This window comes from Oncorhynchus mykiss, chromosome 25 (genome assembly GCF_057628025.1).
Source record: "Oncorhynchus mykiss isolate SJ-2025 chromosome 25, ASM5762802v1, whole genome shotgun sequence".
In the NCBI taxonomy this organism is placed as follows: Eukaryota; Metazoa; Chordata; class Actinopteri; order Salmoniformes; family Salmonidae; genus Oncorhynchus; species Oncorhynchus mykiss.
Genome location: NC_143046.1, coordinates 77,106,579 through 77,131,569, shown reverse-complemented (window position 1 = coordinate 77,131,569; position 24,991 = coordinate 77,106,579). Strand labels below are relative to the sequence as shown.

Sequence of the window (24,991 nt, the reverse complement as noted above, 5' to 3'; positions counted from 1 at the left end):
GCATGCAGAGTCTGACAGCACAGTGGGTCGTCGAGGATTTCGTACTGAGGAAAGTCGTATTTCATGCTCATGAATGTGCTAGTTGTCATACCACTGCTGCCATTTCAATGGCATTTGAGAACAAGTTTGATACTTGGAAACATTAACACATTCCTAGCTTCATTCGAACAACTGACTGGAGAAATAAGTTCATCAACTTCGTCTGCAGCAGATGTGATACCCTCTGTCATGGCATTGAAACACCTGCTCAACAAAACTGGCAACACAGGCTGTGAACAAGCGATTCGGTGGCACTCTCTTTACAGTGTCGCCACCATGCTTGATGCTATGTAAAAGGACTGCTATATCAAACCATGCGACTTACCTGCTCCATTCTTCTCCATTTTGGACGTTGTGCTTGGCCGTTTCTGGTTGCGCTTCTGCTTCTTTGCAGAACAACTCATATTGCAGTCCATCAACCTTTTCTGACCTAATCATAAAAGGGAGAATATTGAGTATTTTCATTTCAGAGGACAGAGATGTTTCCCCATGAGTGTACAACTAAAACCTTATTTGCAATGAACAAAATATGTATAAAAAGAAACGTGTGAGGGAACTGTTCGCAAGACACATTTTTACATTTACACTACCATTCAAAAGTTTAGGGTCACTTAGAAATGTCCTTGTTTTTGAAAGGGAAGCACATTTTTGTCCATTAAAATAACATCAAATTGATCAGAAATACAGTGTAAACATCATTAATGTTGTTAATGACTATTGTAGCTGGAAAAGGCATATTTATGGAATATCTACATCGGTGTAGAGAGGCCCATTATCAGCAACCATCACTCCTGTGTTCCAATGGCATGTTGTGTCAGCTAATCCAAGTTTATCAGTTTAAAAAGGCTAATTGAGCATTAAAAAAACCATTTTGCAATTATGTTAGCACATCTGAAAATTGTTGTTCTGATTAAAGAAACAATAAAACTGGCCTTCTTTAGACTAGTTGAGTATCTGGAGCATCAGCATTTGTATGTTTGATTAAAAATAAAATAAAATATTAAGATGGGCGAAAGAACAGACACTGGACAGAGGAACTCTGCCTAGAAGGCCAGCATCCCGGAATCGCCTCTTCACCGTTGACATTGAGACTGGTGTTTTGCGGGCACTACATAATGAAGCTGCCAGTTGAGGACTTGTGAGGCGTCTGTTTCTCAAACTACACACTAATGTACTTGTCCTCTTGCTCAGTTGTGCACCGGGGCCTCCCACTCTTTCTATTCTGGTTAGAGCCAGTTTGCGCTGTTCTGTAAATTGAGTAGTACACAGCGTTGTACGAGATCTTCAGTTTCTTGGCAATTCTCCGCATGGAATAACCTTCATTTCTCAGAACAAGAATAGACTGATAAGTTTCAGAAGAAAGAGCTTTGTTTCTGGCCATTTTGAGCCTGTAATCGAACCCACAAATGCTGATGCTCCAGATACTCAACTCATCTAAAGAAGGCCAGTTTTATTGCTTCTTTAAATCAGAACAGTTTTCAGCTGTGCTAACATAATTGCTAAAGGGTTTTCTAATGATCAATTTACCTTTTAAAATTATAAACTTGGATTAGCTAACACAACGTGCCACTGGAACACAGGAGTGATGGTTGCTGATAATAGGCCTATATAGATATTCCATTAAAAATCTGCCGTTTCCAGCTACAATAGTCATTTACAACATTAACGATGTCTACACTGTATTTCTGATCAATTCGATGTTATTTTAAATGGACAAAAAATGTGCTTTTCTTTCAAAAACAAGGACATTTCTAAGTGACCCCAAACCTTTGAACGGTAGTGTACATTTGAGTCATTTAGCAGACGTTCTTATCCAGAGCGGCTTACAGGACCAGTTAAATGGTTAAATGCCTTTGCTCAAGGGTACAGAGATTTTGCCTAGTTGGCTTAGGAATTCGAACCAGCGACCTTTCGGTTACTGGCCCAACGCAAGGCTAAATGGATATAGCCTATTCTATGCCAGTCCGTGTGTGACCCACCTCTGTCCTTGGTGTCTCTCTCCTGTAGTGACATGCTGGAGTTGCTAGAGCTGGTGTTGGCTTCAAAGCAGTTGGAGTTGGCCGACTCATTATCACCGAGCCCCTCCTGAGACTCCCCAGCTACGCTGTCAACCTCGATGGTGACGTCGCTCTCACTCTTGGTGCTTATAGACTCATCAGGGCTAGGGGACGAGGTGGGGGAAAAGACTTGTGGAGGAGCAGCTCCACCGGAGGATGGAGGAGGGTTGTTGTGGGTCTGGGGGTGGTGGGAGGAGGCATTGGATGGAGGGGGAGCATGGACCTTCCCTTGGCTCATCATCATTAGGAGGTCTTCTGCTGAGGTCTTGTCCTTCTCATCCAGGTCATCCAAATCCACCTCGTGGCAGACCAGCGCCTCAGGCCCTATCTGGGGCATCAGCTCCTCCTCTGCTCCATAGTCTGGCTGCTCTGACCTGGGCTGACCTCCTGCAACACCTCCCTCTCCTGGACCTCGACACCGCACCTCCGGAGTGAGGGCAGGCATCTCTGTTTTAACCTCCGGCTCTGTTTTACCCTTCGCTGGCTTTAGACACTCCTCTTCTTTTAGTCCCCCCGACTCCAGCCTCCGCTCTGGAGTCGTGGGCCTCCCGCCCGGCGAGTCATGGGGCCTCCCGCCCGGCGAGTCATGGGGCCTCCCGCCCGGCGAGTCATGGGGCCTCCCGCCCGGCGAGTCATGGGGCCTCCCGCCCGGCGAGTCATGGGGCATCCCGCCCGGCGAGTCATGGGGCATCCCGCCCGGCGAGTCATGGGGCATCCCGCCCGGCGATGCCATTCTGGCAGTATCCTCCCTCCAGTCTAGACGCACCTTCTTGTCCGGCGTCCTGTGGTCGGTGGCTTTACGCTTGGCCACGCCTCGCTCCTCCCTGCAGATCTCCTCCTCCGGGGCGGAGTCTGTGTCGGAGTCCATGATGGGGAGGTCGGGCATGCTGGGGAGGTGCTCAGCAGGGAGACAGTGAAGGACCACCATGGGCTCATCCTGCCTCTTTAGGGGGCATGGGCTGGGGAATGACTCAGTCTCAATGTGGTTGGGAGTGGTGGGTATCTCAGAGCCAGTGTTGTTGGTGTTCCTCTCTGGCTCTCTAACGTTACTTCTACGTGATGCTTTAGGCCTGGGGGATTTCAGGTTAGGGGGGTCTTCCTCCTTGGGTCTGTCGGGTTCAGGGGTCATGGGAGGCGTCTGGGGCTGCTCCTCAGCTTCCACTTTCTCAGGCTCCCTCTCAGGGAGTTTGTCCTCCTGCTGCTGCTGCTCCTTCTCCTTAGGGCTGCTGGGGGGCTGGAGCTGTGCTGCTGCTGCTGCCTGGGCTGCTGCGGCGGCCACTGCCTCTGCTCTTCCTCTCTCCACCCTCAGGTCCTCCTCCTCTTCCTGTTTACGGGCCGTGGCGGGGTCCGTTCTCTCCGCCCATGCAGGCTTCTTCTCCGGCGAATCCTCTGACTCACTGTCCTCTGACGAATTCCCCGACTCATCTAAAAGAAGTAGAAGGGGCACATAAATGGTTAGCTTCAAAAGTCCTGGCTTGAATCGATAAAATAACCATTACTTCCAACACCAAGGCGCAGTTTCCCCAGACACAGATTAAGTGTAGTCCTGGACTCAAAATCAAGCCCAATGCAGAATATCTACTGAAAGGGCTACTTTAGTCCAGGACTAGGTTTAATCTGTGTCTGGTAAAACCCACCTCACTTGGCCAGAAAAACCCTCTAATCTTCCTTAAATGTCAACTATCATAGTTCTCATAATTAAAGTAGTGACTACACTATACTGCCTCTGCATTTAGAGGTATGTACCTACCATTGGAGTTGGCATCCCTGTCCGAGTCATACATCCCAGAGGTTCTTCTTGTGCGTCGGCGAGGGGTACCTGTTCACAGACAAATTTAATGAATAAAGTTGTAATGATTGATAATAGGTTCAGATTAAGGTGAGGAGAAAAGAAAGCCATGGTTCAGTATCGAGATGCACCCGTGGAGTCACGTTACATGCTGGTTTAGGTACAGATCTCGTACCCTCTCCATTGGGCAGGGGTGATGTGTCAGATTTGCTCTTGCTGCTGGAGCGCCCCTCACGGCTGGGGGTCTTGGAGACGCTGCGGTTGGCACTGGGGGGAGTGGTTCTGAGAAGAGGGCGACCTCTCAACCCACCCAGCTTCCCCTGCTTGTCCTTCTCTCCATCCTCTTTGTTCATGACTTTCTTTTTCTGTTTATTTTTTGTTCCGCCCTTGTCGACAGGCCAGATGATCCGATCTGCTTTGACCCACTCATCATACCTATAGAGGGGAAATGAACCCATAAACATTAGAGCTAGACTCACTCATACCTATAGAGGGGAAATGAACCCATAAACATTAGAGCTAGACTCACTCATACCTATAGAGGGGAAATTAACCCATAAACATTAGAGCTAGACTCACTCATACCTATAGAGGGGAAATGAACCCATAAACATTAGAGCTAGACTCACTCATACCTATAGAGGGGAAATGAACCCATAAACATTAGAGCTAGACTCACTCATACCTATAGAGGGGAAATGAACCCATAAACATTAGAGCTAGACTCACTCATACCTATAGAGGGGAAATGAACCCATAAACATTAGAGCTAGACTCACTCATACCTATAGAGGGGAAATGAACCCATAAACATTAGAGCTAGACTCACTCATACCTATAGAGGGGAAATGAACCCATAAACATTAGAGCTAGACTCACTCATACCTATAGAGGGGAAATGAACCCATAAACATTAGAGCTTGACTCACTCATACCTATAGAGGGGAAATGAACCCATAAACATTAGAGCTAGACCCACTCATACCTATAGAGGGGAAATGAACCCATAAACATTAGAGCTAGATTTAAAAGATTTAAAGCGTCACAAAAAGCGCTTAAGCAGCCCGCCCAAGGGTTGCTATGGCTGGAAAATCCTTGCACGACATTGAATGTCAAAGTAACTTCAAAAACAGAGAAATAGAGAAAGGTGGAAAACTAATACCGAAAACACTGCCATGATCAAGACAACAAATCATAAAAACACAAATCCCCATCATCTCTTTCAGGTGGGTGAGAACGGAAGTATGTGTCCATGGGTTACCTGACGTTCCAGCCGTAGTAGTGTACCAGGTAGAGGACATCTCCGGCATCATCGTTCTCAGTTTTCTTGATATTGGCCTCGTATATCTTCTGGGTCTTCCCTCGGCCGTACTTTACCTTCACCTTAGTCCCGGTCACAGAGTCTTCTGAGTCCTCATCCTCAGCCCTGTAGAGAGACATAGATCAAAACAGGGCCAAAGGACAAACCTATGCACAGAAAAGCTTTGCCTGACGACTCATGATCCTGAATTTAGTTCCGCTGCTCTATCGACGATCACGGTCTGTTCCTTGTCTGAAACTGACATCCTAGAATTTGTTTGTGTGACGTCAAAATAAGTGACGAACAAAACAAATTCAACAGGGATTAACCAAACAGAGTATCAACGTTGATGACATCATTTTGTAGGACGGCTCTGGCCAAACCGATCAGTTTCTAGGACCAATCAAAACGGTCAGAATGTGTTCGCTTTCGAGAAGACGTCAGGGAGGGAGGAAAATCCAGGGCCTTGTTTAGTTGACCAACAATCTCGAATGTTGCATATAGAAATGCCATGAATAGAGCCAATGTGATTCCTTATTCTGCATGTCAGAGGCATGTTTGATCTAAAATGTTCCGTCCTGCTAAACACTCCCCAGACTCACTGTAGAGAAAGAACATTAGTGGGCCAGGCGTTTGGTCCTGAGCAATGTGGATGGGTAGCCAGGCAACAGAAAAGTTGTCCCAAATACCCTTTTAAATATTTTAGTAACCCAACCCATGCTTACTTACGGTGCACATTCACAAAAATAAAGCTAGCTGCTTATCTTTAGCTGCTCACCCTTGCCTAAAATATCCCTAATCATGACTTGAATCAAAAAGGTGATTGTGTAAATTGTGTAAAAAAAAGCTGTTGTTAGCTAGCCTCCAAAAGCAGGTAAAAAAAGAAGCCGTTGCTAGCTAGCCTCCAAAAGCAGGTAAAAAAAGAAGCCTTTGCTAGCTAGCCTCCAAAAGCAGGTAAAAAAAGAAGCCTTTGCTAGCTAGCCTCCAAAAGCAGGTAAAAAAAGAAGCCTTTGCTAGCTAGCCTCCAAAAGCAAGTAAAAAAAGTAGCCGTTGCTAGCTAGCCTCCAAAAGCAGGTAAAAAAAGAAGCCTTTGCTAGCTAGCCTCCAAAAGCAGGTAAAAAAAGAAGCCTTTGCTAGCTAGCCTCCAAAAGCAGGTAAAAAAAGTAGCCGTTGCTAGCTAGCCTCCAAAAGCAGATAAAAAAAGAAGCCGTTGCTAGCTAGCCTCCAAAAGCAGGTAAAAAAAGAAGCCGTTGCTAGCTAGCCTCCAAAAGCAGGTAAAAAAAGAAGCCTTTGCTAGCTAGCCTCCAAAAGCAGGTAAAAAAAGAAGCCTTTGCTAGCTAGCCTCCAAAAGCAGGTAAAAAAAGAAGCCTTTGCTAGCTAGCCTCCAAAAGCAGGTAAAAAAAGTAGCCGTTGCTAGCTAGCCTCCAAAAGCAGATAAAAAAAGAAGCCGTTGCTAGCTAGCCTCCAAAAGCAGGTAAAAAAAGTAGCCGTTGCTAGCTAGCCTCCAAAAGCAGATAAAAAAAGTAGCCGTTGCTAGCTAGCCTCCAAAAGCAGATAAAAAAAGAAGCCGTTGCTAGCTAGCCTCCAAAAGCAGGTTACTATCACCATTAACACTGGTTCAAAGTTTCAGAAAATATTCATACCCCTTGACTGATTCCAGTGTTACAGCCTGAATCCAACATGTATTAAATGTATTTATCACCCGTCGACACAAAATACCCCATAAAAGTGAAAACATTGTTTAAATGTTTGCAAATTTATTGGAAATAAAATATCTAATTTACAGAAGTATTCACACCCGAGTCATTACTTAGTAAAAGCACAGCTGTGAGTGTGTGGGTAAGTCTAAGCGCTTCCAACATTTGCCCATTTTTCTTGTCAAAATGCATCAAGCTCTCTCAAATTAGTTGTTGATCTTTGCTAGACAACCATTTCAGGTCTTGTCATAGATTTTAAGTAGATTTAAATCAAAACTGTTACTTGGCCACTCAGGAACATTCAGTCTTCTTGGTAAGCAGCTCTAGTGTAAATTTGACCTTGTGTTTTAAGTTATTGTTCTGCTGAAAGGGGAATTTATCTACCAGTGTCTAGAAGAAAGCTGACTGAACCAGGTTTTCCTCTAGGATTTGACCTGTGCTTAGAGCCATACGGTTTATATTTTTATCCTGAAAAACTCCCCAGTTGTTAACAATTTCAAGCATACCAAATAACATGATGCAGCCAACACTCTGCTTGAAAATATAGAGAGTGGTACTCAGTAATGTGTTGTATTAGATTTGCCCCAAACATAACACTGTATTCAGGACAAAAAGTTAATTGGTTTGCAGTATTACTTATTGCAAACAGTATGCATGTTTTGGAACATCTGCACAGGCTTCCTGCTTTTACCTGTCAATTAGGTTCGTATTGTGGAGTACCTACAATGTTGTTGATCCATCCTCAGTTTTTTCATTTTATTTCACCTTTATTTAACCAGGTAGGCTAGTTGAGAACAAGTTCTTATTTACAACTGCGACCTGGCCAAGATAAAGCAAAGCAGTGTGACAGAAACAACAGAGTTACACATGGACTAAACAAGCGTACTGTCAATAACACAATAGAAGAAAAATAAAGTCTATAAAACAGTGTGTGCAAATGACATCAGGAGGTATGGCAATAAATAGCCCATAGTAGCAAAGTAATTACAATTTAGCAGATTAAAACACTGGAGTGATAGATGAGCAGATGGTGTGTAAGTAGTGATACTGGTGTGCAAAAGAGCAGCAAAGTAAATACAAACAATATGGGGACGAGGTAGGTAGATTGGGTGGGCTATTTACAGATGGACTATGTACAGCTGCAGCGATCGGTTAGCTGCTCAGATTGTTTAAAGTTTAAAAAACATCAGCATCTACAATGAATCCTTTTTAAAATTATGGTTGTAACACAACAACATTTTGAAAATGTCAAGGGGTGTGAATACTTTTTGAAGGCACTGTAGTTGGAGCAGCTGACAGCTTGACAGAACTCTGTTCATAAAGACGCAAACGCTAATTTTCATCAAAACTCTGGGCAGGACACATTGGCTTTACCCTGGTAGGCCAGGCTACTCAAAGGTTCTCTACAGACTCCTTTTTTGTGATCAAACAAAAGCATCCTGCAGTAACGTCACAAAAGAACCTTGGGCCCCATGTAGAGCCATCACAACGAGGCTCTCAAACGCAGTGAAGAAGCTTTCAGCCAGTACTACTGGCACTACTCCAATTTCACATGATAGAAATGGGACTCATTCATTAGTTCACACCGTAGCAAAATGTTTTGCAACAAAAATGTGAGTTTCTTATTGGGTAAGTTAAGCTAGGTCTTCTCTCCCTGTTTTGGTCAGTTTGCATCTTATTGAATACAGTGAGCTCTGCACGCTACAGCAAAAGAAATTAGCTGTTTCTAAAAATATTAAAATAATGTCTGAGACTATAACAGCATTGATATGGCAGACGAAAATCATAAGGAAAAAAAAAAAGTTCTGGTTGGTGTAAGGTCCAAGGCTCTTACAATGGAAAGCAAAAGGTCCTATGTAATTCCAGCTCCCAGATTTCAATTCCTATGGCTACCACTAGATGTCAACAGTCTTCATTCAAGGTTTCAGGCTTGTTTATTGAAAAACAAGCAAGAATTTTGAGTTTTTGTGAAGAGAGCACCGGAACAATATCAGTCTTTCGGCACGTGAGGAAGAGGGCGTGCGCTTACTAATTGTACTTTTCTATTGAACATACTACTTTCCGTATGAAATATTATAGTTCATTTACATTTTAGGGTACCTGAGGATTGTATAAAAACGTTGTTTGACTTGTTTGGACGAAGTTTAGCGGTAGTTTTTTCGACTCCTTTGTCTGCATGTTGAACGAGTGGATTACTGAAATCGATGGTGCCAACTAAACTGACTTTTTGGAAGATAAAGAAGGATTTTATCTAACAAAACGACCATTCATGTTGTAGCTGGAAGCCTTGGGATTGCAAACAGAAGAAGATTTTCAAAACTAAGTGATTTATTTAAATCGCCATTTGTGATTTTGTGAAGCCTGTGCTGGTTGAAAAATATGTTGATGTGGGGCGCCGTCATCAGACAATCGCATGGTATGCTTTCCCTGTAAAGCCTATTGTAAATCGGACAATTCAGTTAGATTAACAATAATGTAAGCTTTTAAATGATATAAGATACTTATGTTCATAAATGTTTAATATTATTTATTTGAATTGCACGCCCTCCAATTTCACCAGATGTTGTCGACTGGTGTCCCGCTAGCGGGACGCCTATCCCTAAGAAGTTTTTAATATTACACTGTTATATGTTTCATTAACATTTAACTGTACCCTTCTCCAACTCTCCTCTCGCTGTCCTCATCCTCCACTTCGTCCTCAGACTCTTTATCGGACTCCTCCAGACGTCGGCTGCATCCATTCCCCTGGGTGTCCCCTCCGTCTGACCTGCTGCTCTCTTTTTGACCACCCGTCTCCTCTCCGCTGGTCTCGCCCACACCCAGATCACTCGGCTCCTGCTCTTTGATCTTCTCCAGCTTGACAGGCTCCTTCACCTCAGCTTTGACTGGGGTCACAGTGCACCGTCTCCTCCCCTGAGGGAAAGGATAGAGAAGAGATTAGTGTCTGGAACTCAGGGGGAAAAAACTATATAGTACAGCGCTTTCACACTTTCTCGTAGCATCTTCCTCAAAACGCATTGGATGAAAAGATCAGGGGGGATGAACCCCAGTTCAATTCATTTTGAGAAGGCGAATTGGGAGGAAATCTAAGAGTTCGAAAAAGTAAATCAGCACAAAGGACAAAAGTTGCTTTTGAGAACTCCTAACCCTGGGAGAGGCGATATCTTTGTGGCTCTCTTTGTCACTCTCACTCCCCGACTCAGCCTCCTCCTGGGAAGGCTTGTCCTCTGTGGCTGCAGCAGACTCATTCTGTACGGGTGGTGTTGGGCCCTTGCCAACCTTGTCTTTGTCCTTCACCTTCACCTCAGGGACCTGGGCAGCCTTCTGCTCTGTCTGGGACTGAGAGGACTGGGGCGCTGGACGAGCCTCGTTGTGGTGGATGGTCCTGAACACGATGCAGGCTGAGCGGCAGTACTCCTCAAAGCCATACAGGTACCTACACACACACAGTAAATGTCACTCACCACACACTTCTAAATAATCTTGGTGCAAAAAACTGAAATATCCATCAATCAAATGTATTTATATAGCCGTATAGTAATCCGTCCTAGAAGACAGTTTCAATTTATCATGCCAAGACGTTGAGTGCATTTCTCAACATCAACGCAAATGACTCAGCTTCAAAAGAAAGACGTGTCTGGTAAAGAGTGCTTGTCAGTCTGAGTGAAGTGAATCAGCACCTACTTTCTGTAGGCAGTCTTCACATTGTAGGAGGCAGCAGAGTTTAGGATGGGAATGCCCAGGTCCATGTAGATTTGTTTCCACACAGATCCACTTTCAATCTGCAAATAACAACCATCAACGTAACATATGAATAATCATTCATGTTGGCCACGCTATATCAAGAATATCTTCAACAAAACAAACAGGGAGGGTAGTGAGACAAAACGCTACCAACATCACTTGATCGAGAAGCAGTCCAAATTGTTAAGTCATTTCAGGCCTATTGTTTTCTATGCCCTCATAACAGCTGACGTGCAGAACACCAGCCAGACAGCCCCATCCATGACCTTCATAGTCCACTAAAAAGCTACATGCTGCAATTCTGCTTATAGAGGCAGAGGAGAGACAAAGCTTGAGAGAACGGGCTGTTCACATTAGATGATGAGACCAGACAGTCTGCCTGCCTGCCACTGCAGTGAGGAAAACTCGGATGAAAGAGGCAGGGGGGTGTTAGCTGTACAGATGATATGCACTCACTTTGTCACAGCCCCCCTGCTGGTAGACTAGCCTGAAGAGCTTGAAGAGGTTCAGATCCTTGTAGCCGAGCACAGGAGGCTTGTTAATTGGTGTCCCTGAGGAGGAGATGTGGAGAAGAGCAGTGAGAAGAAAAGTAGCACATTCTAGGGCATTCTAAATCACAGGAACATCGTTCTTATTTCATATGTTGTCGTTGAATGACTGATAAGGAAGGATGCATTGTGTGATAAAAAAAAAACTGCAGTGAAATCAAATGAAGGATGGGGCATTAAGAGCCAGAGCCGGTAAGGTCGTGTGTGTGCGCTTGCAGTAAAGTGCTGTGCGCTGTAAAAGTCATGAAAGATCACCAAAGGGCCCTGGTCAAAAGTAGGGCACTATATAGGAAATATGGTGCTATTTGAGACAGACAGGGAAAACACAGGAAGATAAATGGGACAGGGCTGAAGGCTCACCTCGATCCTCCATGAACTTATACAACTGCTGCAGGAAGTGATCCCTCTCCTCTGGGTCCGCCTCATCCTCAGGCTGCTGGGAAGGTAAAAGTAAAACACTCCTTGGTTAAAATAGGCAAATGAGGCATCAACCGACGATATCTTGTGTTAGTCATTAACTGTCAGCGACTGTGCTGTTATTCTGACAAGGTCTCTCGACAAACATATTTTAGTCCTAAATACAAATAATTTGATAAAATAAAAAAGGTAAAGTTTTTAAAGAGACAGAAGACATGAAAAGCTGTGAGTAGACAAGGCATGGAAGTAAAAACCAATCAGTCCTGACATAGCTACATTCCTGTAGAGTTAGCAATGCTATTATTTACATAAGCATTTGTATTGAGCTCAGGTGCACTCTGTTTCCATTGATCATCCTTGAGATGTTTCTACAACTTGATTGGAGTCCACCTGAGGTAAATTCAATTGATTGGACATGATTTGGAAAGGGCACACACCTGTCTATATAAGGTCCCTCAGTTGACAGTACATGTCAGAGCAAAAACCAAGCCATGAGGTCGAAGGAATTGTCCGTAGAGCGCCGAGACAGGAATATGCCGAGGTACGGATCCAGTGAAGGGTTGCAAAACATTTATGCAGGATTGAAGGTCCAAGAACAGTGGCCTTCATCATTGTTAAATGGAAGAAGTTATGGACCCCCAAGAGTATTCCTTAGAGCTTGCCGCCCGGACAAACTGAGCAATCGAGGGAGAAGAGTCTTGGTCAGGGAGATGACCAAGAATCCGATGGTCACTCTGACAGAGCTCTAGAGTTCCTTTGTGGAGATCTAAAAACCTTCCAGAAGGACAACCATCTCCGCAGCACTCCACCAATCAGGCTTTTATGGTAGAGTGGCCAGATGGAAGCCACGCCTCAGTAAAAAAGGCAGATAACAGCTCGCTTGGAGTCTGCCAAAATGTACCTAAAGGACTCAGACCATGAGAAACAAGAGTCTCTGGGCTGATGAAACAAAGATCGAAACAAACTACTTCGACTGAATACCAAGCGTCACGTCTGGAGAACACCGTAGGGATGGTGCCAGGTTAAGCATGGTGGTGCAGCATCATGCTGTGGGGACATTTTTTTTATCGGCTGGGACTGAAAGACTAGTGAGGATCGAGGCAAAGATGAACGGAGCAAAGTACAGAGAGATCCTTGATGAAAACATGCACCAGAGCACACAGGAGCTCAGACTGGAGCAGAGGCTAACCTTCCAACAGGACAATGACCCTAAGCAAACAGCCAAGACAACGCAGGAGTGGCTTCGGGACAAGTCTCTGAATGTCCTTGAGTGGCCCAGCCAGAGGTCAGACTTGAACCCTAACGAACATCTCTGGAGAGACCTGAAAATAGCTGTGAAGCGATGCTCCCCATCCACCTGAGAAGACCTTGAGAGGATCTGCAGAGAAGAATGGGAGAAACTCACCAAATACAGGTGCCAAGCTTGTAGCATCATACCCAAGAAGACTAGAGGATGTAATTGCGGCCAAAAGGTGCTTTAACTTTTTATGGCTGCAGGGGCAGTATTGAGTAGCTTGGATGAAAAGGTGCCCATTGTAAACGGCCAGCTCCTCAGTCTCAGTTGCTAATATATGCATATTATTATTAGTATTGGATAGAAAACATCTGAAGTTTCTAAAACTGTTTGAATTATGTCTGAGTATAACAGAACTCATATTGCAGGCAAAAACTTGAGAAATTCCACTTCCTGTTTGTATTTTTTCTGGGGGTGGCAGATTTTCAACCAAGCTCTTATTGAAATTACAGCGAGATATGGATGAGTTCTCACTTCCACTAGATGTCAACAGTCAATAGAACTTTGTCTGATGACTAATGTGAAGGGGGGTCGAATGAGACAGGAAATAGTCACCACTGCCACGAGTTGACCATGCTTTCACCATGCGCGTTCACAGGGGAAGGACCTGCGTTCCACCGGTCATCTGAAGTCATTCTAATTCTGGAACGTTATTCAAGATATGTAAACAACATTCTAAAGATTGATTCAGTACATCGTTTGACATGTTTCTACTGACTGTTACAGAACTTTTGGACATTGTCATGTTATAGTGGACGCACTTTGACTTTGGAATTGTTTACCAAACGCGATAACCAAAGTACCTAATTGGACATAAATAAGACATTTTCGAACAAATCAAGCATTTATTGTGGACCTGGGATTCCTAGGACTGCATTCTGATGAAGTTCATCAAAGGTAAGGAAATATTTATGTATTTTCTGGTTTCTGTTGATTCCAACATGGAGGCTAATTTTTCTATTGTTCTGAGCGCCGTCTCAGATTATTGCATGGGTTTCTTTTTCCGTAAAGTTTTTTTGAAATCTGACACAGCGGTTGCATTAAGGAGAGGTATATCTATAATTCCATGTGTATAACTTCTATTATCATCTACATTTATGATGAGTATTTCTGTTGAAACGATGTGGCTATGCAAAATCACTTGATGTTTTTGGAACTAGTGAATGGAATGCTCCAATGTAAACTAGATTTTCTGATATAAATATGAACTTTATCAAACAAAACATGCATGTATTGTGTAACATGAAGTCCTATGAGTGTCATCTGATGAAGATAATGCAAGGTTAGTGATTAATTTTCTCTATCTCTGCTTTTTGTGAATGCTACATTTCGCTGGAAAATGGCTGTGCTTATTGTGGTTTGGTGGAGACCTAACATAATGGTTTGTTGTGCTTTTGCTGAAAAGCATATTTGAAATCGGACACTTTGGTGGGATTAACAACAAGATGAACTTTAAAATGAAAAAAGACATGCATGTTTTAGGAATTGTAATTATGAGGTTTCTGTGGTTTGAATTTGGCGCCCTCCATTTTCACGGGTAGTTGTCATATCGATCCCGTTAGCGGGATTGCAGCCATAACAAGTTAAAGTACTGAGTAAAGGGTCTATATACTTATGCAAAATGTGATTTCAGTTTATTTTTAAAACATGTACAAACATCTCTAAAAACATGTTTTGGCTTTGTCATTATGGGGTAGTGTGTGTAGATTGATGACGAAAAAAATATTCAATCAATTTTCGAATAAGGTTGTAATGTAACAAAATGTGGAAAGTCAAGGCGTCTGAATAATTTCCAAATGCACTGTACATCTACAGAAATAAAACAGATCCTGCTTCTGTTGCCTGTTTGAGTGTTTAATAGCCTACTGATTCCATGAGCACCAAGCCTCATGCAAACACATCGGATAAACAAAATCAGTCTGTTTTTAAATCTTTGCTATACTGTATTAAAGGCTTAACACTTTTTTGTGAGAACAAAAAAAGGTAATTTATTTAGTGTTTACACTCTTCCAAGTTTTATTTATAATAACCCTCCTTTTTCTTGATCTCCTTATTGCTATTATTAATAATAAGTCCTGTCATTATCATTAGTATCATTACTTAGGCCTATATTTCAATAGCCTACAGTACTTACAGGCTACTGTATCAATTAGTCATTCTATCGTTCATGTCTTCACACAGTAAGAGTAATTCATGACTTGAAATGCAATCAAGCATTTTAGTTTTAAAATAAAACAAATCGACCCATGAATAATTGGACTAAACAATAGTTTACGTAAACCGTTCATTTCGTCAATTGCATTCACAAACACATACAACTGTTCTTAGTCCTTGCTATAATAAAGGCTTAGGGTTGCAAAGGGTTGGAAACTTTCCGGTAAATTTCCAGAATTTTTCCTAACATATGCCATGGGAATTAACCCCGGACATTTGGGGAATTTTCCTTAAATTAATTGAAAATGTTAGCTTATAACAGTGAACCTTTTTTGTGGGATACACAAGGCAATTCTAGTTCTTGTGGGATATTTTGGTTAAACTATCCCCAATTCAATGGAATTGCAACCCTCTGCATGAACAGTGCATTACTCCTTCACGTGCAGTGCACTCTTCCATCACATGTGCAGCTGATCATCAAGATATTGCACACTAATGAGACACTATAGAGCCCACACTACTACACTGTCTGAGCCAAGGACTACATGCTTTCTGGTAAGTTTTGATTACAATACTGGGTGGGGTGAATATATTTTATGACATACATTATTTTTTGTTAAGTAGTAAATAGTAGGCTACAGCAAAGTGTGTGTAAATCATTTCTAACTTGTTAACAATTTATGCTAGTTAGTTTTTGATTCCGATGTGGGTTTTCGCTTGCTTGAGCCTGCATACGGAGGAGTGTTAATTCACCTGTTTCCATACATGTTTCATTTTAAAACATTTACCTTACAAAGGAGTTGTTTAATCTAATGACAACTATTTCTGTACATGGAATTGTATTTGGTTTTATTACTCATTTTATTCTAATCTTTACAGGAAAATGCCACAGGCACTATCTGACGTGTGGTGACATTTCACTGCAGCTAATGTAGAAGGAAAAGCTATGTACATTTGCAAATACTGTGCCAAATCACGTGAAGAACGCAACAAAGATGCCAAATCATTCAGCCAAGTGCATAAAGTTCCCTCAGCGCTCACAACCTCTGACAAAAGTCCCTCTACTTCTATTTTAGGTGAAAATGATGAATCTGACAGCTCATGGTCCTCCTGGAATCAGAAGTATTTTTTGACTCAATGGAGGAACCTATTCAGAGAAATGCCGATGAATGTCTTGCTCGAGCTGTGTATGCAACTGGTTCACCTCTGATGCTCACAGGCAATGTGTATTGGAAGAGATTTCTGAATGTTCTTTGCCCAGCATACACCCCTCCAACCAGGCATGCTTTATGTACTAATTTGCTGGACACAGAGTTCAAGTGAAGGTCAAGCAAATCAGAGAAAGCAGACTGTATTGCAAACATCTGATGGGTGGTCAAATGTTTGTGGGCAAAGAATAATCATCTACATCATCTCCACCCCTCAACCAGTATTCTACAAGAGCACAGACACAAGGGACAACAGACACCAGTCTCTACATTGCAGATGAGTTGAAAGCAGTCAAATGACCTTGGACCACTCAAGGTATTTGCACTGGTGAAAGACAATGCTGAGAACTTGAAGGCTGCTTGGTCTAAAGTAGAGTCCTACCCTCACATCACACCCATTGATGTGCTGCTCATGCATTGAATCTGCTCCCCAAGGACATCATGGATACACTCTACAAGAGAGCCAAGGAACTGGTTAGGTATGTGAAGGGTCATCAAGTTATAGCAGCAATCTACGTCACCAAGCATGAGCAGATGAAACTGCAGTTCTGAAATACATCAAAAAGTGTGAAGACTTCTGCCTGAAGCCCATACACGCCACAGCGTACATGTTGGACCCCAAGTATGCTGGCAAGAGCATCCTTTCTGATGCAGAGATCAACCAGGCCTATGGTGTCATCACTACAGTGTCTTGCCACCTTGGCCTGGATGAGGGCAACGTTCTTGGCAGTCCGGCGAAGTACACTTCCAAGAAAGGGCTTGGGGATGGAGATGCAATATGGCAGTCGTGCCAACATATTTCATCGGCCACCTGGTGGAAGGGACTGAGCCGTCCTCAACAAGGTTAAAAAGTGACAGTGAAGATAGGGCATCAGAGTCTGATGCTCAAGATGTGGACATTGAGGAGGTCCAGGGAGAAGACATGGAATCCTGAGAGGAAGACAACCAAAGCTTTCATTTCTAGACCATCATTTTACAGATGTATGTTGAAAACGCTTTTTTGAGAGATGCGATGGATTATTGGGGACCATTCGATATTCTCTTTTGTAGTTAAGGGTCAACTCATTTAATTCAAGTTCAATTCGTAACTAATTACTTCATTTGTTTCTATTGGAAGGATTTAGTGATTGGCAATTATGTTCGTCTCCATATGATATGGTAAATAGATCAAATGCAAAAACCATCTACATTTAAATGGTATTAATATTCATTTGCATATACAATTGAAGTCAGAAGTTTACACAAACTTTGGAGGAGTAATTAAAACAAGTTTTCCAACCACTCAAAATGTCTTGTTAACAACATATCGTTTTGGCAAGTCGGTTAGGACATTACTTTGTGAATGGCAAGTCATTTTTACAACAATTGTTTACAGACAGATTATTTCCCTGTATCACAATTCCAGTGGGTCAGAGGTTTACATGCACTAAGTTGACTGTGCATTTAAACAGCTTGGAAAATTCCAGAAAATTATGTCATGGCTTTAGAAGCTTCTGATAGGCTAATTGACATCATTTGAGTCAATTGGAGGTGTACCTGTGGATGTATTTCAAGGCCTACCTTGAAAGCACAGGGGTGGCAGCATCATGTTGTGGGGGTGCTTTGCTGTAGGAGAGACTGGTGCACTTAACAAAATAGATGGCATTATGAGATAGGAAAATTATGTGGATATATTGAAGCAACATCTCAAGACATCAGTCAGGAAGTTAAAGCTTGGTCGCAAATGGGTCTTCCAAATAGACAATGACCTCAAGCATACTTCCAAAGTTGTGGCAAAATGGCTTAAAGGCAACAAAGTCAAGGTATTGGAGTGGCCATCACAAGCCCTGACCTCAATCCTATAGAAAATATGTGGGCAGAACTGAAAAAGCGCGTGCGAGCAAGGAGGCCCACAAACCTGACTCAGTTACATCAGCTCTGTCAGGAGGAATGGGCCAAAATTCACCCAACTTATTGTGGGACGCTACCCGAAACGTTTCACCCAAGTTAAACAATTTAAAAGGCAATGCTACCAAATACTAATTGAGTGTATGAAAACTTTGACACATTGGGAATGTGACAAAAGAAATAAAAGCTGAAAAAAATAATTCTCTACTATTATTCTCACATTTCACATTCTTAAAATAAAGTGATGATCCTAACTGACCTAAGACAGTGAATTTTTACTATGATTAAATGTCAGGAATTGTGAAAACTGAGTTTAAATGTATTTAGCTAAGGTGTATGTAAACTTCAACTGTATTTCCGTTAATTCCCACGGAAAGTTTTCACCTCTCAAAATTCCCCAAAATGTGCAACCCTGTAAAGGCTTATAATTTAGTGGTTTACACAGTTCCAAATGGTCAGAAAATTATATGCTAATCTAACGGCCCTTCTTTGGACACTGCACTAACAAACCTCCAAACGAGCTTCAATGCCATTCAACACTCATTCCGAGTTCTCCAACTGCTTTTAAGTGCATGCTCTTCAACTGATTGCTGCCCGCACCCTCCCGCCCGACTAGCATCACTACTCTGGACAGGTCTGACCTAGAACACAGTGGGGCAAAAAAGTATTTAGTCAGCCACCAATTGTGCAAGTTCTCCCACTTAAAAAGATGAGGCCTGTAATTATCATAGGTACACTAACTGACAGACAAATAGAGAAGAAAAAAATCCAGAAAATCACATTGTAGGATTTTTAATGAATTTATTTGAAAACTATGGTGGAAAATTAAGTATTTGGTCAATAACAAAAGTTTCTCAATACTTTGTTATATACCCTTTGTTGGCAATGACAGAGGTCAAATGTTTTCTGTAAGTCTTCACAAGGTTCACACACACACTGTTGCTGGTATTTTGGCCCATTCCTCCATGCAGATCTCCTCTAGAGCAGTGATGTTTTGGGGCTGTTGCTGGGCAACACCGACTTTCAACTCCCTCCAAAGATTTTCTATGGGTTTGAGATCTAGAGACTGGCTAGGCCACTCCAGAACCTTGAAATGCTTCTTACGAAGTCACTCCTTCGTTGCTGGGCGGTGTGTTTGGGTTCATTGTCAGGCTGAAAGACTCAGCCACGTTTCATCTTCAATGCCCTTGCTGATGGAAGGTTTTCACACAAAAATTCACGATACATGGTCCCATTCATTCTTTCCTTTACACGGATCAGTCGTCCTGGTCCCTTTGCAGAAAAACAGCCCCAAAGCATGATGTTTCCACCCCCATGCTTCACAGTAGGTATGGTGTTCTTTGGATGCAACTCAGCATTCTTTGTCCTCCAAACACGACGAGTTGAGTTTTTACCAAAAAGTTCCATTTTGGTTTCATCTGACCATATGACATTCTCCCAATCTTCTTCTGGATCATCCAAATGCTCTCTAGCAAACTTCAGTCGGGCCTGGACATGTACTGGCTTAAGCAGGGGGACACGTTTGGCACTGCAGGATTTGAGTCCCTGGCGGCGTAGTGTGTTACTGATGGTAGGCTTTGTTACTTTGGTCCCAGCTCTCTGCAGGTCATTCACTAGGTCCCCCCGTGTGGTTCTGGGATTTTTGCTCACCGTTCTTCAGATCATTTTGACCCCACGGGGTGAGATCTTGCGTGGAGCCCCAGATCGAGGGAGATTATCAGTGGTTTTGTATGTCTTCCATTTCCTAATAATTGCTCCCACAGTTGATTTCTTCAAACCAAGCTGCTTCCCTATTGCAGATTCAGTCTTCCCAGCCTGGTGCAGGTCTACAATTTTGTTTCTGGTGTCCTTTGACAGCTCTTTGGTCTTGGCCATAGTGGAGTTTGGAGTGTGCCTGTTTGAGGTTGTGGACAGGTGTCTTTTATACTGATAACAAGTTCAAACAGGTGCCATTAATACAGGTAACAAGTGGAGGACAGAGGAGCCTCTTAAAGAAGAAGTTACAGGTCTGTGAGCTAGAAATCTTGCTTGTTTGTAGGTGACCAAATACTTATTTGCCTCCATAATTTGCAAATAAATTCATTAAAAATCCTACAATGTGATTTTCTGGATTTTATTTTCTCATTTTGTGTCATAGATGAAGTGTACCTATGATGAAAATTACAGGCCTCATCTTTTTAAGTGGGAGAACTTGCACAATTGGTGGCTGACTAAATACTTTTTGCCTCACTGTATATGTGGACAACTACAAATACATAGGTGTCTCGTTAGACTGTAAACTCTCCTTCCAGACTCGCATTAAGCATCTCCAATCCAAAATTCAATCTAGAATCTGCTTCCTATTTCGCAACAAAGCATCCTTCACTCATGCTGCCAAACATACCCTCGTAAAACTGACTACCCTACTGATCCTTGACTTCGGCGATGTCATTTACAAAATTGCCCCCTACATCCAGCAAATTGGATGTAATCTATCACAGTGCCATCCGTTTTGTCACCAAAGCCCCATATACTACCCACCACTGCGACCTGTATGCTCTCGTTGGCTGGACCTCACTACATATTCGTCGCCAAACCCACTGGCTCCAGGTCATCTATAAGTCTATGCTAGGTAAAGCTCCACCTTATCTCAGCTCACTGGTCACCATAGCAACATCCACCCATAGTACGCGCTCCAGCAGGTATATTGCACTGGTCATCCCCAAAGCCTTTCCTTCCAGGTCTCTGCTGCCAGTGACTGGAACGAATTGCAAAAGTCACTGAAACTGGAGACTTATATCTCCCTCTAACTTTAAGCATCAGCTGTAAGAGCAGCTTACCAATCACTGTACCTGTACTTGAGGTCGACCGATTATGATTTTTCAACGCCAATACCGATTATTGGAGGACCAAAAGAGCCGATACCGATTAAATCGGCTGATTTAAAAAAATATATATTTTATAATAATGACAATTACAATACTGAATGAACACTTATTTTAACTTAATACATCAATCAAATCAATTTAGCCCCAAATAAATAATGAAACATGTTCAATTTGGTTTAAATAATGCTAAAACAAAGTGTTGGACAAGAAAGTAAAAGTGCAATATGTGCTAACGTTTCAGTTCCTTGCTCAGAGCATGAGAACATATGAAAGCTGGTGGTTCCTTTTAACATGAGTCTTCAATATTCCCAGGTAAGAAGTTTTAGGTTGAAGTTATTATAGGAATTATAGGACTATTTCCCTCTCTACCATTTGTATTTCGTTAACATTTGACTATTGGATGTTCTTATAGGCACTTTAGTATTGCCAGTGTAACAGTATAGCTTCCGTCCCTCTCCTCGCTCCTCCCTGGGCTCGAACCAGGAACACAACGACAACAGCCACCCTCGAAGCAGTGTTACCCATGCAGAGCAAGGGAAACAACCACTGCAAGGCTCAGAGCGAGTGACGTTTGAAACGCTATTAGCGCGCGCTAACTGGCTAGCCATTTCACTTCGGTTACACCAGCCTCATCTCGGGAGTTGATAGGCTTGAACTCATAAACAGCGCAATGCTTGACGCACAACGAAGAGCTGCTGGCAAAACTCACAAAAGTGCTGTTTGAATGAATGTTTACGAGCCTACTTCTGCCTACCACCACTCAGTCAGATACTTAGATACTTGTATGCAATGCAGGACATGCTAGATAAACTAGTAATATCATCAACCATGTGTAGTTAACTAGTGATTGATTGTTTTTTTTAAAAGATGAGTTTAACGCTAGCTAGCAACTTACCTCGCGTAACAGGCAGTCAGTCTCCTTGTGGATTGTAACGAGAGGCAGGTGGTTATAGCTTTGGACTAGTTAACTGTAAGGTTGCAAGATTGGATCCCCCGAGCTGACAAGGTGAAAATCTGTCGTTCTGCCCCTGAACGAGGAAGTTAACCCACCGTCATTGAAAATAAGACTGTGTTCTTAACTGACTTGCCTAGTTAAATAAATTGGCGCACAAAAATACAGATTTCCGATTGTTATGAAAACTTGAAATCGGCAATAATTAATAGGCCATTCCGATTAAATCGGTCGACCCCTAACCTGTACACAAACAATCTGTAAATAGCACACCCGACTACCTCATCCCAATATTGTTACTTATCCTCTTGCTCTTTTGCACCCCAGTATCTCTATTCTCTACTTGTACATCATCAACTGCACATCTATCATTCCAGCGTTAATGCTAAATTGTATTTTTTTTTACCTCCATGGCCTATTTATTGCCTTACCTCCCTACTCTTCTACATTTTCACACACTGTACATAGATTTTGCTATTGTGTTATTGACTATGTTTAACTGTTGTTTTGTCGCGCTGCTTTGCTTTATCTTGGCCAGGTCGCAGTTGTAAATGAGAACTTGTTCTCAACTGGTCTACCTGTTAAATAAAGGTCATATATATTTATTTATTTTAAACAGCAACTGTTTGGTATACATAACTCTTTACCTTATTTTTCTTGATATCCAGTATTTTTCACAACTAAGTCAAATTTATTGCACACATCCCACTTACCCTTTACCTCCTGAGCAATCAGTAAACGTTCACACAGACAATTGCCGTTATTATTTTTTTTAAACAGCACAGCAAGTCTTAGCATGGCCCAGCACAATCAAATGAATTGCAGTCGGACTCTAGAATTTGTGTCTTAATAATTTCATCAAAGCAACAAACTAAATTTGATTTGATTAAAATACGTAGGATGTATCTATATGGAAAAATACACGTTTTAAAATTTCTACCAATCGATTAGTCTAAAGACAACTCAGTTGATCAAGATGTTTTATTTATTTTAAAAAATGTTTTTGTCAGGTACAGTCCTAGTGTTGGTGTGTAACCTATTCACAGTAACCAGGGCCATAGATATGGCTCCCTATGTACATTATTACTAGCGAACAGACACGGTCACAGTACACTGAAGTCAAATGGAGGAATTAGAAAGATCGATCAACTATGTCCATGCCATTGTAATCAATGTAGGTTGTACTGTGTAAACTATAACATGATCGACAAACTGCTCCAGACAAGTAAATACACAGTGAAGTGAACCTATTTCACTCATGAGAAGCAAACCATTTGTCAAAACCAGCCGAGGTAGAAAGAAACCTTGAGGAGGAAGAGGGCCTTCCCACGAATAGGACAGCCTAGCTGGCACGCCTCCACTGGACCTCAGCCAATCCCCACAGGACCTCTAAACGATAGGAAGTAGCTGCCGGTTGCTATGGGAACAGTGTAGGAAACCATACAAATGGTCATTTGTCCAAAGCTCTGGGAGCAGGAAGAATGAACCATTGTTGTTCCTGAGGCAGGGGCTATCCCACACACTAGGAGTGTATCCCAGATGTGACCCTATTCACTATGGGCCCTGGTCAAAAGTAGTTATACTAAAAGGGAATATGGTGCAATTCGGGATGTATCCAGGGTCTATTGGGAGTCTGGCTCAATCAAGGTGATTCAGTAGCCACAAGATGTCAGGGTGGGAATGCAATGAAGGCATGGTACAAGCCAACTTCATTGACAGACCAGGTAGGTGAGGTCACTGCAGTGTGCAATACAACAGCTGGGTTTACACTACTCAATGAGACGGATCTCGCTTTGAACCTTATCACTGCAAAATAAGATAAGAACTTCCTTTTTTCTCTCTCCATGAAGTAGTACCTATTATAATCTCCAAGCCCAAACGTCACAAGCAGGTTATGATGGCCACTGTTAGAACATTACACTTCAGTATACAGTCAAACAGTTGAACTAATGCTTTGTCAAAATCAATCGAAAATTCTCATTTCTGAATGTGGCAAGGTACTGGTCTAGTTAGCACCTCAAAGGAAAGTGATTTACTTGTAGGAAACAGAAGCGTGTTCTTCTTACCTCGTCATCCTCCTTCTCCTCCTCCTCCTCCTCCTCACTATCTTTTCCTTCCTTGTCCTCCTCCTCGTCACTGCTGGAGGATTCTAAGATCTCGCTCATGTCCATCTTCCAACTGTCAGGGACCACCTTGGTTTTGAGGAAATGCACTGCCTCGTCCAACCCTGGGAATAGCCAGAGGAAGTCAAGAGTTACAGGTACATTTTTAGGTCAATTCAGTTGACTTGGACAACACATTCCTCCATAGGAATGCCCATTCAGTTCTTGAACTAACTGGAGTTGAGCTCCCTAGATGAGCCATCCTTACCGTTCCTCGATGAGAACTCCGCTTTAGAGAGGCTGTCCATGTTCACTTCATGGATCTCCTTTCTTGCCACAGTGCGACTGAAAAAACAACAACATCTAAATGCACGTGCACTCAGCTACAATGTTACAAATTCTGAGAATACTACAATAGTAAAAAGACATGCATATTTACATTGCCCTTGGCTAGAAAATGTATGACGGGGCAAATATCAAACAAGACAATGTTTGTAAACTAACCAGAATTTCCTTAACTCTACGACACAAGAGTAGGATGAACAATGCTTACAATTTGGAGTCTGCAAATGATCTCACTAAACATTGGTCTTTCTTGACTGTCAGGTCATCATTGCAGCTGGGTGATATCACCTAGACAGAACCAATAAAGGGAAATTCAGGCGCAATTGCAAATAGTGCTGGGCAATATATTGTGAATACCGGTATGGATCCACATATCATCTATGAAGGTATTTTTATACAGTGCTCAATAAATCAAAAGTTCAACAAGTTGGACAACGTCACTGTCAGTTTCTTCGTAGTTTGGATGAGAACAAAACCATCAGAATAGAGAATCATTAAAATCACTTAGAATTCATGTTGCCACCATTCTAGAGTCATGCACTACTCATAAGTCGTATTTAGAACAGAAAACAAAGTCAAATATGAGAAAAA

At 42.4% G+C, this 24,991-nt stretch overlaps 1 protein-coding gene across 13 annotated transcripts in view; it reads right to left on the bottom strand.

The window, feature by feature from the left end:
• LOC110505790 (AT-rich interactive domain-containing protein 4A) overlaps positions 1–24,991 on the bottom strand; it is a 50,783-nt gene that overhangs the window by 5,315 nt on the left and 20,477 nt on the right. For 7 of the 13 annotated variants that reach the window (XM_021585230.3, XM_036962213.2, XM_090221131.1 and 4 more), the window contains exons 9-21: positions 24,609–24,688; positions 24,324–24,400; positions 24,020–24,180; positions 11,535–11,610; positions 11,083–11,177; positions 10,567–10,664; positions 10,030–10,318; positions 9,536–9,795; positions 5,147–5,311; positions 4,061–4,320; positions 3,847–3,915; positions 2,019–3,521; positions 365–469 (exon numbers count right to left, since the gene is read on the bottom strand). In XM_021585230.3, the coding sequence (XP_021440905.3) occupies positions 365–469; positions 2,019–3,521; positions 3,847–3,915; positions 4,061–4,320; positions 5,147–5,311; positions 9,536–9,795; positions 10,030–10,318; positions 10,567–10,664; positions 11,083–11,177; positions 11,535–11,610; positions 24,020–24,180; positions 24,324–24,400; positions 24,609–24,688 (3,238 nt within the window). The remainder of the gene's footprint in view (positions 1–364; positions 470–2,018; positions 3,522–3,846; positions 3,916–4,060; positions 4,321–5,146; positions 5,312–9,535; positions 9,796–10,029; positions 10,319–10,566; positions 10,665–11,082; positions 11,178–11,534; positions 11,611–24,019; positions 24,181–24,323; positions 24,401–24,608; positions 24,689–24,991) is intronic. The other 6 variants (XM_090221130.1, XM_090221128.1, XM_090221133.1 and 3 more) reach the window with 1 other exon arrangement.